The sequence below is a fragment of the Scomber scombrus genome, chromosome 11, assembly GCF_963691925.1.
Source record: "Scomber scombrus chromosome 11, fScoSco1.1, whole genome shotgun sequence".
NCBI lineage: Eukaryota > Metazoa > Chordata > Actinopteri > Scombriformes > Scombridae > Scomber > Scomber scombrus.
Genome location: NC_084980.1, coordinates 16,034,774 through 16,050,516, shown reverse-complemented (window position 1 = coordinate 16,050,516; position 15,743 = coordinate 16,034,774). Strand labels below are relative to the sequence as shown.

General features: G+C 41.5%; 1 protein-coding gene across 14 annotated transcripts in view; it reads right to left on the bottom strand.

Moving 5' to 3' along the window:
* Positions 1-283: 283 nt before the first annotated feature.
* Positions 284-15,743, bottom strand: part of kmt2cb (lysine (K)-specific methyltransferase 2Cb) — an 86,706-nt gene continuing 71,246 nt past the window's right edge. For 11 of the 14 annotated variants that reach the window (XM_062429773.1, XM_062429784.1, XM_062429781.1 and 8 more), the window contains 19 exons: positions 15,489-15,721; positions 13,012-14,646; positions 11,456-11,644; positions 10,031-10,195; positions 9,802-9,931; positions 9,453-9,600; positions 9,171-9,355; positions 8,881-9,017; positions 7,897-8,179; positions 7,186-7,325; positions 5,757-5,864; positions 4,523-5,639; positions 4,286-4,422; positions 4,035-4,177; positions 3,759-3,933; positions 3,526-3,642; positions 3,362-3,435; positions 2,257-2,365; positions 284-2,165 (listed from right to left, as the gene is read on the bottom strand). In XM_062429773.1, the coding sequence (XP_062285757.1) occupies positions 2,073-2,165; positions 2,257-2,365; positions 3,362-3,435; positions 3,526-3,642; positions 3,759-3,933; positions 4,035-4,177; positions 4,286-4,422; positions 4,523-5,639; positions 5,757-5,864; positions 7,186-7,325; positions 7,897-8,179; positions 8,881-9,017; positions 9,171-9,355; positions 9,453-9,600; positions 9,802-9,931; positions 10,031-10,195; positions 11,456-11,644; positions 13,012-14,646; positions 15,489-15,721 (5,318 nt within the window). In that variant the 3' untranslated portion in view covers positions 284-2,072. The remainder of the gene's footprint in view (positions 2,166-2,256; positions 2,366-3,361; positions 3,436-3,525; positions 3,643-3,758; positions 3,934-4,034; positions 4,178-4,285; positions 4,423-4,522; positions 5,640-5,756; positions 5,865-7,185; positions 7,326-7,896; positions 8,180-8,880; positions 9,018-9,170; positions 9,356-9,452; positions 9,601-9,801; positions 9,932-10,030; positions 10,196-11,455; positions 11,645-13,011; positions 14,647-15,488; positions 15,722-15,743) is intronic. The other 3 variants (XM_062429777.1, XM_062429787.1, XM_062429778.1) reach the window with 2 other exon arrangements.

Here is a 15,743-nt window from a genome sequence, read left to right as displayed (position 1 = left end):
GGACAAAACATTTGCACTCTGGGAAATCATAAAGGGCCTTTTTTTCTTTTTACAAATTTTAAATATTTCCTATACAAAACGAGTAATCTGAATCTAATCAAGAAATTCCCATTTCTCGTTAATTGTTAGATTTAGCTAATCCCCTTCAGTTTTGCTTGGCTTTTTAAAAAAAGGCTATAAAACATTAACCACCAATGCTCGAGAAACACAAGATTTCTAATCTCTCCATTCTTTCATCTTTAACAAACTGAAAACATGTAATTATTGATAACCCACACAAATGTTAACATGTAAAATAGTTTATTTTTGTAAATGTTTCTAAATTCAATTCCACAAACTCCAAACCTCATACTCTGTACACTCCAAAAGGCATTTTCAAAAAAAAAAAAAGGGAAAAAAAGAAAAAAAAAAAAAAGGGGAAAAAAAATCTGACTACTTTACACGACCAAGAAAATGTAGCACAAACACACTGGCAGGATGATGTAATATCATACAAGAGAAGAAAAATATCCAAGAAACAATTTTGTTACAACCATTCATTGAGAAAATATATACAATTGAGTCTTCGGAAAGTTAAAAAAATACATGCCATATACATTACAAGTTCTAAGACTGTCTCCAAAATTTTACAGTCGACTTGAAATTGTGCACGCAAAAACGCTTCCGTTTCTAAGCATGTGACTTGTGAAGTGTCAGTATAAGAAATATTTCTGATTAAGGAGAATGCCATTTCTGTCCAAAAGATAGAACCACTTACGGTTTCAAATAAGAGTTCGCCATACGATTCTTTCTGTCACAGACTGGTTCGTCGTCTAACTCACAATATCATTAGACGTTTTGCACCTTGTTTTAAAAGCAATGTAAAAACAAAGACAGGTAAATACATGATGGTTTTCCTATTTGTGTTAAAAAGTTAAAAAGTTGCTTTTGGGTTTCAAAACCTAATTCACAGTTCTTTAAAATCAAACCTGATTAACAGCAAACAGATCAGAGCGATCTCTTACGATTCGAAGAGTTTATCTTTTGATTCTGTAACTGATAACTCGTTACGTTAGTCAACAAAAATATTTCTTTTTTTGAGTGGTCAAAGTATGTGTAAGTCACAAAACACTACGCTACAATACCTTACTTTTAATACAACAAAAATACTTTGTGAATTATTGTGGTTATATTACAAATTCTGTACAGAATAATCATAATATATACTCTCAAACTGAAATAACGTCCATCTTAAATAAATTTCAATGACAAACAGAACAAAAACAATTTAAAAACACCCAAACATCAAGAAGGTTAAGGTAGTATTTGGTCGGTTATTCCTATAGTTTTCTTTATGTACATTTATACAAAAGTAACAGCATGTCTTCTTCAATCTTCAAAAACAATAGCAATCTAGCCTTCTTAAACTCAATCTCATCATTTTGAGAATAAAATTCATTCACTCAGTAATAAATACAAAACCTCTCGAATTCCACACAAATCACATGACAGAGACCTATGATAAAACTGACTCATGGAATCAAGTATTTTAAAAGTTTTCGTGTGTGTGTGTGTGTGTGTGTTTTTTTTGTTTATTTTTCTTTTTTTAGTGCAAGTTAATATTCCCTTCGCGGTATTCATTGCTGTACATTCCTCATTCAGTGATGTCTACATTTAGTCATACGGTATACATTAACAGTATGAAACAAAAGGGCCTGCCCTTAGTTAGCAATAAGGCCGCACCCTGCACAGTGCTTTCTCATTCGCTGGTGGATTCCGCACCCCATGTACACCAAACAAACACACAGATACATACAGACAGACAAACAGAGGCATCGCATACAACAGAGCCTCTCACATATGGCACAAGTCACATCCTGCTACTGTGTTACATTTCCCTTCCTCCACCCATTTTTTTTCCTCCATGATCTTGACGAACCAACACGTAACTTTTCATACATCTCTCCAAGGGTTCAGGCCTTCTGCTCATTCATAAAATGACTTTAGTGTGAAGCCTTTATTCTGTGTGCAGAGATCACAGCATCCAGAAACTATAAGTAAGGAATGCATTTAGGTTTGTCACTTTCTTTTGCTCAGTTTATCCACTTCCTGCATTCAGGAGCTCCACAGTGGCAAGCGATCTTGTGCTGACTCTCCACAGTGTCAAACTGGTGGTCGAAACACAGCTGGGGGGGAAAAAAAGGAATGACATGTCTTAGCATCACAGCTGCATATTTCACACTAATGCATCTGAATAAAATAGTAGTCCTCACTCACCTCCTCTCCTTTTTCAACTCTGCGAATGCAGCTGATGATGATTTTGTAACCTCGTTCAAATGTCACCACTTCAGCAACACAGTTTGGGGCACAAGAGTGGTTGATATATCTGTAGAAGAAAGAAAATGAAAAGATTAAATCATTACGCATTACATAATATTCCACATAACCATAAAGTAAGCAGCTAAATGTTCAATGTTACATTTAAAATTACAGCAAATAGCAAACATTTTGAACTTAAAATCAAGTGTTGTGATATAGATCTGAATTTAGGGGAAAATGCCACAGCCCTGCCTGTGAGGCATTATTAGAGTGGCTTTAGGAATGGGACGCCATCTTGAAGCGTACAGTTGGATCTGTAGGTCATGTGACGCCCTAGGGCTGTGAAAGACCTTTTCCTGAACACGTCCAATTCAAGTATTGTCACATCACAAACCATTCTGCCCAGTATAGTCAATTTAAAGATAATCAAGAGCTATTTGAAATGATAACTTCAATGTTATATTAATGTGTGCATCATGTGTTATTATTATTATCATTGTCATCCTTCTTATCATTATTATTACTACACAATATATATACACACATATTGATATATCTTGCCGACAACCAACACTTGCTTTGGGATTAAAAATAATTGAGTTGAAGCTAAATCTGTGATGAGCACCTAGTAAGGAAGTGAATCAACAGACACTTAGTGTGTATAAGATAAGTCTCTGTTTAAATATCCAATTCTTTGTTAAATACATCCATGTGTTGCGAAAATGACCATACACATAACACACAACAATAAAACTGACAACAGCTTACTTTTAAGAAGAAAAAAAAGTCATATTGCAGGCATTTTTCCTGATTTTCTAAAAAAAAAGGCAGTTTGACTATTTATCAAAGTGCCTTGCCTCAGGTGCTGCGACAAACTGCCAGCTTTCTGAGAGCTGAATTTCCAAAAATTCAGATACATAGACCCTTTTGCACATTCAGCACAAACATTTCATATTTAGATCAGAACATTTAAATTCAGGGAACACATTTCTTATTAAGAAGAAATAATGTAATTTCATGTTATCATTACATGTTAAAAAATAAAACAAAAAAACCTCAGTACCTTGCTAGCCCTCCAGTTCGAGTCGCATCAACGACATGTTCACTGTCGATGCGGAACATGAACACTGCTCGGTTCTGTGAGGGAGAGAGGAAAATTGAATCTGGCAAAAGTAACTGAAGTCAAAAGTAATTTCACCTGAAAAAGTATTATAAACACATGTATACCTGTGACCTGTAGACCTTCTCCTTCCTGATGGCGACCTCATTTCGGAGGATGGTTCCATTGTACTCAATCACCATAGTTTGTTTTTCAATGTCTCTAGCAGCAAACAGCCCCAGGCCCTGTGAATTCATTACATGAGAATATATTCATTGTCCATAGGAAACAGAAGCTATGACAATTAGAAATGCTCCACCATAACTAAGAATATACATCACATGTCAGTTTTAAGGCTCACCTGGATGCGGGAGCGGGCCAGATAGACATTGGCTCTCCACTCACTCTTCATCCAGCGGTACTGAGAAGACCTGGGGTGCACTACCGGAGGCTTGCTATGGGGGGCGCCACTTTCTCCTTGGGCCACATTCTGGTTAGACCTGGCACTGTTGCTGGATACAGCCTGTGCCTGTGATCTTTATGGTGACAGAGATAAGTCATTAAAATGACAATATTAAAAAACAATAAAAATAATTCCATTAAACGTGTTTTGGGTTAAAACATCATCAAAAGCTACCTGATCACCAGTGAAGTGTGGGAAGAGCTGATTCTTGGCTGGGCGCGGGCACTGCCAGCTGGATTGAATATGAGAGGCAACTCTATAAGAGGGTTACGTCCGTAACGGAACGAGTACCTGTCACAAGCCTCAACTCCAGGGAGCTGAAATAAATTTGTAAAAAATGAGTAAAATCAACAGAATATGATCGAAACATTTGTTTGAATTTCAAACTGTTCGGGTGAATGAATTCACAGAAAGCAGCAACAAACCGATTCAGTGATCTTGGTGACTGCAGGGACTGTGAGTCCAAACAGGTCCTCTCCTTTCAGATAAACAGGGAAGAGCTTCAGAGTACTAGACTCAGTTCTTCTGTCAGCAACAGGACCCAAAACCTTATCCCACACTCCTGTTTTCAGTGAGACATGAGCAGAAGATGGTTAAAAACAATACTTTGAAAAGGCTGTAACACACAATCATAATTCTGTAAAGAATCAATGAGGACAAACCTTTAGCAGAGTTGTCAGTCAGAACCAGGTCTTGGTAGCCCTGTTCAATGACTCTGATGTTAAACTCTGGCAGTTCGTCTCTGTCTTCAACAGAACACATGTATCGGCAACGGCGGTTGCCATGGCGCATGCTCCAGTAGATGCGGCAAGCCTCATAGCCAACTGGAAAGATGGCTGTTGAAGAATGAAAGGTTGCCATTTGCAGGGGGGTTAGTTGGCCCATTGCATGCAGCACCAGGCTGCCTACTCGAAAGGTGTAACCTAACTCAGGCTGCCGCACAGCAGTGGCAATCTGACGCACTTCATCCCTTTGGACGTAGACACGTCGGAATACAGCAAAACAGCGCAGCTCGTGCTCCAGTGCTTGCCCAGCTGTGCCCCGAGGCCTGTGGGCATGACATAGCATGGTCTTATCCTTGAAGAAGGTGCACTGAGACTGCAGGGCGCAGGTGAAATGGTAGACGTTGGTACAGCGTAGACGGTGGCAGCCGCTGGTTGCTCCAGTCTGCTGGCAGTAGACGCAGCGTACAGTTTGGCCACGACGTAGTGCTAGCTCTACGTTGATGAGGGCACCAGCCTGCGTCTCATACACCTCGGTTGACCACAGGGCGCAGTTTAGATGTACCCAAAGATCAAGATCAAGATTAAGCAGCCTTGCAGGACCATCAGTGATCCCATCTCCAAACTGGTGACAGAAACAGCAACGCCTCTGGTCCCGAAGTGAGAGAGGGGGGCGTAAGGAGGCTCCGAGTTTCCTCAGGAGGTCATCAATCTTATCCTCATCTGGAAGTTGGGAGTTTCCTCTCGGCACCACCACCTGTACAGTCCACTTCCTCCAGCGGAGACCCTTTTGTCTCTTTCCCTGGTGCCAGCCGTCATGTGACCTTGGCCGGGCCTTCAGCTTCACTGTCACTTTGATGGCATCAGACTTTGTCTCCATCTTGGGTGTCTCATCTGCCATGGGGGAGGGGATGGGAGGGGTAGAGGGGGGGGACTGCTTGGGCTGAAGTTGGACCAGGCAATGAACATCCATTGAGGACATGTTGTTACTGTATTGATGCTGGGCTTTACAAAGGCTCTCTGTTTGCTCGGAGGCTGGAAGAAGGCTCACTGATTCCTGAATAGATGAGACAAGAACCATTATGTCCAAAATAAAGTAATAATGTTATTATTAACTATATGTCATTAAGACGCACAGTTGGGGTTTCTACATGTGTTACAGTGTGCTACAAACCTTAGTTTCTGCAGTTGATCTGGATTGCAAGGGTGGTGAGGAACAGTAGAGCAGGAAGCAGCTGTGACTGCAGAAGACCAGGTCTTCTTTCAAACGGCCTTGTGATTCCTAATGAGAGAAATCGTTTCAAGTATTAAGAAGCTGAATAAGAAATGAGGTGTTAAATCAAAGCTTGACCAATGTGAACTGCTTAAGCTCAACTGACATTAAAGGAAGCTAAAAAATAAACATAAAAAACATACAATATTTAAATAACCAAAATATCCTCAAGACAGAAGTCATAGGGTGTGCTGTTTGACCTACCAATTGATCTGAAATGGATTTAACAGCAGCAGGCAGGATTTACATAATTAGAAGATATGTGCAGTATTACTGTGGTACTGTGTGTCTATGAATATGTCGAAGTGTTGCTAATACATCCTCAAAAGTGAGTTATGGATATTCAGTTATAGCCCATCTAGTAACCCTACTGGGAAATTAAGCATAAAATAATTCATAGTTGTTCGACAGAGATGACTTCATTAAATCCAGGTATATTCTCACAGGTCACATTGGCTATAGTAAACCTTATAAAATGCAGATATTTTCTTCATTGTCCTCCACTACCTTTCCCTCGCATATGCATGTGAAAACTGTTTGTGTGTGAATGTGACAAATTATTTGGCTGCACAGATATGAAGTTGGCAAAATCTTTGTTGAGCTCCAATGCTAACAAATTTGTATCTCTTCCCTCTCTGTATTTTAGCAGCTTCTCATTTTAGCCAATGGTCACTTTCATCTGACAAACGTCACCAGCAGAGGTCATATACCAGTAACTTGTCGCTAATTAACATGAATTCTGTGGGTAACTTGATAACAATATTTGGCTTAGTACAGACACAATCTTGCTGAGAGACCACAGAGAAATGTGATTTTGTTTGTGAAGGAAGAAAGTCCACTGTAGAATTGTGAAGTTTTCTCTAGTAAAGTAATAATAATAGTCATTATTATTATTATTATTCATGTTGTATCTATAATTTAAACATTATAGTTTTGAAACAGAAGTTCAGTATTTGAATCAAGGTGATAAACAATGTCTAGCAAATTCAGAGAACTACATCAGTTATTTCAATGTGTCAAACATATTTACTCAACATTTAGGCAAATTTAATTAGGACTGGACTCAGTATCTGCCGATAATATTAAAAGACATGGATCAAGACCAAAAACAACTTGATCTGGACATCCTTACTTCTTATGAGTCAGTACAATTATTGAAAGCATGTTGTACTATGTTATATTTTTTGGCTATATAGCTTTTTGGCTTTGGTATCAAATCAGCAAGAAAGAAACTGGGAAGCATTTTTCTCCAATTCACTCATTCAAATGTTGTCTGGCTCCTTGTTACCCTATAGCTATGCAAAGTAATAAAACCTGATTGATTTCATACCTTCATGTGTGCAGGGAGATCTTTGATGGATTTCTGCACTCCATTTCCCAGAACTACCACCTTACAGTTGCAGCACCACTGAGGTTTACATCCGGGGCTGCCAGGTGTCTTCTGTTCAGGTCCGTGAGCTACAGCTGAGCCTGAAGCAAGAAAAAGTATGCTTTTAAAAATCAGAACACACTCTCTGATTGTGAAAATAGAGAGGTATACCGATTGATTCCATGTATGAATGCTGTGTTACAGAGGTAGAAATGAAATGAGACAGTTGAGACCCTTGGTGATATACTATGAGTTATCTACTTTCTAATCCACGTGTCTGTGCTGACAACTTTCATTAGGATTGGGCCTAATGGTTTCAAAACAATAAGCAGCAGTCTGTATACTAAAACAAGAAGTGATTACTCTATTTAATTAGCCAAGATAACTACTGAAATCAATAAGCATGCTTGTCAGCACCTGGGCTGATGCTACCCCAGACAAATAATGTTATGCAAGACAAAATGGCTGTTTGTAAATACTGTTAAAGATAATTGCTCCTGTGTACGTTTAAGGGAAAACAATTACATATTAAGATTGCACTGCTGCTTTGTGCTTTTTCGTGGAGAGTCATTATAATTTGCTTAAATCAGACATGACATTTCAATTAAGGTGGATTACAGTACTTCGGGGGAATCAGAGATGCTCTTGTTTAATTTAGTTTTATGTCCTCACCTGGGCTGTTGGGATGGAAACGGAAATGATGCGCATGTTGCTGGTGCATCATCCCTTGTGCTCCACCGGGCCTAATCATCTGTCCCGGCCGCCCATGAAGGCCTCCATGGTCTCCGTGTCCGTGGAAAAGCATGGGAGGGCGAGGCTCCATGGCATGGGGGCCCATCCTTGGACCGCCGAGCATAGACAGGGGCCCCCTATCTGGGGTGCTGCTGACCTCATAGCTGCTGGGGATCTTCACACACAGCAGGTCTGAAATGGCTGCCACTACACCCGTGATGTTCTGAGACAAAAAACAAACATGAATACTCCAGTTGTTTAGGTCTTATATAAACAGTCTCATGAACAGCATTATGGGAATATGACATTCTTTTGTAGTGGGGGCAAAACAGAACAGTCGATGAATGTAGTTTCAGAGCAAATTAGTGGTGATGGGTTATTCTAAATATGGGAACATTCTCTTGTTGAGGTTGAGGAAAAGTACCAGCAAGACGGGATGTTTGGTCAAGGTAAATATTCAGAAACAAAAGCCATTCATCTATCATAGGTTATTTCCCATTCAGAAGACAACAATGTTTTAGGTTCGGAATAAAATGTATTACTGGGGGAAGCGCTTTGATTTGGTTGGCATGTTGGCTTGACTCTGATGTGACCAAAATGACCTTGGAGAATGCAGAGTCTATGGTTGAAACAATTTATTTGGAGGAAAATCTGACACAAAACAAAACTTGAAACTGATATGTTTTTTATAACAGAAAACGGTAGTATGATACTCCTGAAGTCTCCACCCTCACAGCGTTCTTGAATGTTATGTCAAACATCTAATGAAGTGTAGGTTCAGAGACCTGTGTTACTGTTCTGGTATTTACAGTGAATTATCTTTACTGAATGGATGTGCAAGTCCTTAACTCTGACATTTGATGCACGAATGAGCAAAAATACATACATTTTTACAATTCAACATGACATGACAAGTATTCTTACCTCTGCTGCAGCTGGTCTCACTGTGATAGCTACAGAGACCAGGCCTTGTTTAGAATCATTAGACATGGGGCCAAAGGGGGATCCAAAGAACATTGAAGAGGGCTCAGTCTTAATATCTTGCAATTTGATCTGTGACCCTAGAAAACAGAAAAAAGGAGGACATCCATTAAAATGCCATGCTGTTCAGGTATGTTGTACTTGTGTGTTTAACTTGTATACACAACATTCAATTTATTATGATTAGAGTGACGGAAATAAATATGTTAATTATGTTAGATTTGTGTGTGTACCTTTCCCATCAGGTGCAGGAAGCATGGGGAGGACAGGAGACAGGCAGGGGGACGTCGGCTCTTCCTTCACCAGGGACAGGTCTGGGTAGCGACTGATTTCCATGCCAACCACGCTTTCAGGAGACGATGATGGAACGAAACTGTCGGGTGTATCCCTTTCCTTGCAAGGCTCCTGTCCTCTGTTACTGTTGTCATATCGCAGGGAGTAATCATCACTGTTAAAACCATTCAGCCGAAACATGAAAAGTATAAACACAGACAGTCACTTCAGCTATCTGTTACCTGAGCTCCTCCTGATTGTTGTGGGGAGGGGTGGGAAGGGAGGCTGGGACATCCACAGTTTTGGGTCCTTGAGCGATGGCCCGGGCTAGCAGATCCTCCTCGGTCCTAAATGGGACATGTAGCGGCTTTGGGACGAGGCCTTTGGACACTGTATGGAAGAAGAGCACACTGGTATTACAGAAGAACACACTATGCTTGTCTGTAGTGACATAAGTACTGCATGTCTTGCTGTTATTTTCTGGGATGCAAACATCTCAAGCTGCCACTAAAACATTATGGGGCAGCCTGTCTGGAGGAAGTGTGTCTTCTACAAAGTGACTTCAAAAGATACATCCTCCTGAGTGCTTACCCATGGCAGCAGCTTTGTTGGCCAGCTCTTCTGTCGTGGCAAATCCATTGATCATTTTCTGTCGGTTCACAGGTGGTGGGGTGGGAGGAAGAGATGCCGGAGGTGTTGGTGGATTGCTCAGGTTACTCTGCTTTAGGAATCAGGACCAACACAATGTCAGCGCATCATGCTGCAGGCACACTTGTCACTGTTAAACCCGTTTCCCCTTAGTAAAGTAAGTCGATCTCACCTTGTAGGCCAGCTGGGAGTAATAGTCTGAGACTCCATCGAGTGAGGCACTGCCAAAAGTACCAGACAGGAGATTCTCTCCATTCAGCTGGCCACTGCCATAGGGAGCAAAATGGGCAAAGTTGACCCCAATCAGTGGCTCCATGAGGGGCAGCAGGGAAAGCTGCTAGAAAAAACAGAACCAAGGTAAAAGATAGAAGTTAAATCAGAACAAGTTGGTAAGGGTTAATGAATGTTCAATATAGCCCACCTGCAGAGAGACACCAAACTAAATGTGTATATTTATACACAGAGTTTATGCTTACTAAAAACAACACTATAGTTGTGGTCAACTTATCAAACCCGGTAGCATTAATCTTGGATAGAATACTTGTGTATGTTACTCTGCAAACATGTCTTTACTGCCATGTTTGAATGAAGCAGTTTTTATGTTACCCCTCTCAGTTGACCTCTTAATAGTTTAATTAAAATATCTTGGATAAAAAGAAGCTGACAACAACAACAATAACTTCTGTTATTGTCACTGAGTGCATTCATAGGGGAATTCCCACGAGAACAACTGAGACTTCCTTATGTAGAGAGGTTCATTTTTTTGTAGTAATACTCGCACTTTGTTGTTTCAAAATCAAAGAAAAGTTTCATCAAAAACGTTTCATTATTTCAAAAAGGAAATTCTTAAGCCAAATCAAATAGCATTAGTTGTGCATTTGGCATGCAGTGTTATGTCATCATTACATAGTTCTTTTACCTGCTGTGAAAGTCTAAGAAAAAGTAACCTCAGATAAAGCTACTCCTACTTGAATTGTTTCCTCTCAGAATGTGGCCCTGCATTTGAATCGAGTATTGGAGGAATAAAACGGGTCCTCGAAGTCTAATATCTGGTCTCGTTATGTCAGTAAATGAGGGCAGCATCAGTTAAATGTCCAATATATATGCTATTCATACAAGGTCATGGCTGTAATTCCCCTTTGAGCCAAACATTATTTAGCGAAACCTGCATACTACGGATCATGCTCATTAAGTTCCTGCTAAATGTGGTGATGAAGATGATATTTTACAACATTTCTGAGTGAGTAATTCTACTTCACAAAGGTTAAATCAATAAACCTCAATCAATGAGGGGGTTTACAATATAATTATGAATACCCATCCCCCCCTTCCCAGTAATAACAACTTTTAATACCTGGGTGTGCAACTGTCATTCAGCAAGTGCGTAATTACAGTAATATGCTCATGATACGTGAAATTAGTATCTGTGCGCTCAGTGGAGTCCATTTCTGTTCTGGCACTAATTAACACTTTAAAATTCTGAACAAAGCATTAAGATTTACACTCATCATCTCGCTACCAATTTTTTGTTCCAATAGAAGTGCAGTGGTGCAGCTCCAACAAGTTTTGCGATATAAGATGGTAAAATCAGTCTCACCTGTTTGATTTGGGTCATTACAGTGTCAGGACCCGAGTGCATCAGTTGCCTTTCATCCCCTTCCTTCTTCCTCTTCTTGTAGCGAGAGGGAGGTTTATCCCCCTTCGGAGCCCTTTTGTTCCTTCCTTTCTTTTTCTCCTGTTCAGGGAGAAGAGGTCCAGGAAAGTCAGGGGGGCCATCTGAGTATGCCTGAAGATGACAAAAAGGTGTTGTAGCATGAAAAGGCATGGGTACAAGTCCAGTGTTTCCCCTATGCGCCGCTGCTGAATTCTCAGCGCCGCTGCAAAAATGACTGTGCTTGAAGTAACGTGGCGTTACTTACGTTAACTATGTTATCACTTGCTCGATTTCATTAGAAGTTGCTAGCAGCTAGTTAACCATATAACTTCGCTTTTGGTTTCGGTGTAGGCTAGGCTTCAAAACACAACCTGCCTCCTCCCTTCATAAGCTACTGAAGTAGGGGGAGGATAAAATATTGATAGACATAATCTCCCGGAATCTGGAGCGAGCAAGCAAGAGCCGAACTAGGGAGTGACTGCGTGTGTGTGTGTGACTAACAATGCAGCGCGTGTGAGAGCAAAGCGTCCTGATAGATCTGTATTGCCGCTGATTAGACCAATCACACTGAAATCTTCTAAATTGTAGGAGCAGTTCACACTACATAAAACTAGAAAGTGTGTGCTGCATCCTGCCGAGGTCGGCACGAAGCGCACGTGCGCACAAAAAGCGATCGGTTTTCTATCGCTTTTGTGCGTCATATCAATGATATAATGTCACTGTGTGGATCATTAACCTTGTTGCAGTGTGCTCCCTGGTTATAGTTAGTGAACTATCAGCTTCTACCTGCTGAGATCACAGAGTCAGCAGTAGGAGATGAGGAGAGCAGCAGGGGAATCTAGCGCAAATAGTTTGTACGGTAGCCTAATGATGGAAAAAGTAAAACTGGTAACTACAAAAATAACCACAATTTATACTGTAAATATATAGTTTCACAGACAAATTGTTGTATTTTTTCTGGGTTGTGTGTGAAAATCATGAAGAATAATATAAAACCAGTCTGTACACCACCAAGATGAACTGGTTTAGACTTTATTCTTGGTTGTGTTTTGTGTAGCATACATGTGTATGTTATTTTGTTAAAGCTATCAGACATTAAAATTGAGTTGTTTTGTTGAAGGGGTGGAAATTGAAAAAAAATGTTTTTATCCGATTCATCGAAAAAATAATCGCCCGATTAATCGATTATCAAAATATTACCCTATTTTTTCCAGGGAAGCATACCCCCGGACCCCCTAGTGTTGCTAGGTTACCGACACACAGCACCGCTCTTACAAAAATTTCTAGGGGAAACACTGCAAGTCAGATAATTTGATCAATATTGTGACTTCATGTTAGATGTTTTCACATAACAAGGACTCATTGAAAAGCTGACAGCTATGGCTCATACCAGTTTAACTATGTCATGCCTCCCATCTGAATCACTTAGCCTGTCTATGACTCACTATGTTGATCACCTCTCAGTGCTCTATAACTGCATGACTAATACAAAGACTGACCCCACTGCTGTCCATGGAGCTTTGTCTGAGCAGGGTTTTGTAGTCTGCAGACTCCTCCTCCTCTAAGCGCAGGTGCTCCTCTGACCTCTGCTGGGAGAACCCTTGCGGGGGTGTACTCTTGTTCTTCAGAAGATGTTTCAGTAGTTCATTGCCAGCCTCACCCTTGTTTGGACTTTGTCCCACAGAGCAGGGAGACACACTCCCTTTACTGCCCTCCTGCTTCACAGAGCTCATTTCTGAGCCGATGGGCCCTTCTCTTGGACCATGACATTCACTGGCATCAGTCTGCTCCAGCTTTATGTTGTTGAGGATCCTGTCATGCTCCTGAGCCTGGGTTCTTGCTGTGTCTGATGAGAGGCCATGTTGTCCAGACTGCCCTCCAGAAAGTTGTCTCTCCAGTTCAGAGTGACTTGGGGTGGAACATCCCAGTAAGGGGGACCTTGACAAGTCCTGGTCTCCGAAGAGATGGGTGTTTCTGGTTGGAGTTGAGGACGTGTCTGAGACACACGGTGTGAGAGGGGCTGTAAGGTCTGAGTGTGGAGTTGAAGGTGTCTTGATTGAATCTGCATCATCATCTTTCTTCTTTTTGCGGTTCCTTTTCTTTTTCCCTTTCTCGTCTGGGATGATGTTGGAGTAGAGCTGGATTAGGGACTGGCCTGAGCCCGGAAAGTTAGATGGAAGAGGTGTAGCAGAGTCAGCCCCAAATGGTGGACCCTCGCCTGGCATCTGAAGCATGATTCCTGGTCCACTAAACTGACGAGGTCTGTGCTGACCCTGGGGAAAGTTAGGTGCTTGCATGGCCAGATTATCAGGCCCCAAGTCAGGGGGCATCACCCCATTGCCCATCATGACCCTTCTTTCACCTTGCATGAATGTCCCAGGTGGTGAGCCCATACCAGGCTGCATAGCCTGCTGCTGTGAAAACACTGGTCCAAGTTGTTGCTGTTGTTGTATAGGAGGCCTCTGAGGTTGCATGAAGTCCTGTGGCAGCTCAGAGTTGAAAAATGGCATCTGAGCAAGTGGTGCCATATTCCCATCGGGCCCCATCATACCTTGCTGTTCCATTTCCATGCGGTGTTTAAGGGCTCGCTGTCGTTCAACTTCCTGCATGAGCTGCACCCGCTGTCTCTCCTGCTGCTCCCTGAGCCTTTCCCTCCTCTCCCGCTCCTGGAAGCCCTCACTGAAAGGGTTGTTGTCATCAAACTTCACACCACCTCCCTGCATGGGTTTTACCCCACCTGGAGGAGCTGATGGTGCTTGGGTCTCCACAGGCATTTGTGAGTGTTGGGGTATGTTACCCATTGGCATCTGATGAGGCGGGCCTGGATTACCCACAGGGACCTGGGGGGTCATTATAGGTGGCATTCCTGGTCCGCCCATGGGCATGGGAGCACCAGGATGCCAGCCAGGTGGTGGGTTGGGAATACGTGGAGGTGCATTTGGTTGACCGGGATGAAGTGGCATCTGCATCATGGGGTTCATAGGAGGCTGGACCATTGGTGGACCACTGGGAACTATGCCAGCGGGACCTGGCATTGGGTGAATTCCAGGCATTATGGGTGTCATATTGTTTTGCTGCTGTTTCACTCGATACTCCTCTATCAATTCAGCATGCTCCTTCTGCTGCTTGCGGATCTGAAACAAGACATAAGACAAAAAAATAAAAAATGTGACTGAAGTTCCCTGAGATACAAAAATGATGGATAAAAATATGTATTATTTGCAAGATGTTTTACGACTTTTACAAGGCAAACTCACGAGGATACAGGTTTACCCAATTGAATGATTGTACTCTAATAGTGGCTGATGACTTTCACTTTAAAGCAGGGGTTGGAAAACAAAATAAGCCAAGAGCCTTTTTTTCAGCATTGTTCTTTGGGTGAGTCACAGCAGGTTGACAGGTGGAGTGTAGACACAGTCTTGTGTGTTTTCAGTTCTTCTTTTTGGATATTGTTTTTCAAGTCTGCTTGGAAATAAAATAGTTATGCACATTACTGTGCATACCCTATAGACCTATACAATGTGTAACATACCTACAATATTTGTTAAATCAATGTGACTAATTCATTTAGTGTTAACAGTGAAATATGGCCCCTCTGCATTAAAGAAATTATGTCCCTCAAAAGTGTTAAACTTGTTGGAAAAAATGTCATTTGAGATGTGAATTTCTTTTGGTTAAAAATCAATTGAACACATTTGTGGTTAAATAACAGAAACAATATTGCCTAACTTAAAAAAGGTGTTTTTTCCCCCATATATGTTATTCAGCTACACATGTCCATAACATGGTCTCAAGTAGTCTGGTGTTTACACCCACATGTGGGCAAATGGTGGAGGGCCAGATTTGGTCCATGGGCTGTTACTTTTCAATCCATACTTTAAACCACGAACTTTGCTCATAATGTCTAGGGCGGCCAATGTAGGGAGCAGAGCTGAGATAGAATTCTGTGGTGGAGCTTGACAGGTCGAACATTTACCTGCTCCAGTTGTTTCTGCACTACACCCTGCTGCTCTGTGACATGTTTGAGCTGCTCAGCATCCTCCTCAGGGAACTCTCTCCCTGCCTTCTTAGCCGTTCTCTGCTTGGCAGACAGAGCCTTCTTAGACTTCCTGTGAGCTCCGATCTTCTCCTCTAGAAACTTCTGCTGCATTTGAAGTAGCTGCTGAGTCTCCTGGAGCCATTCCTCATACTGAGCCCTCTGAGCATTGTCTGAAAGAAGAAAAAGGCTCTT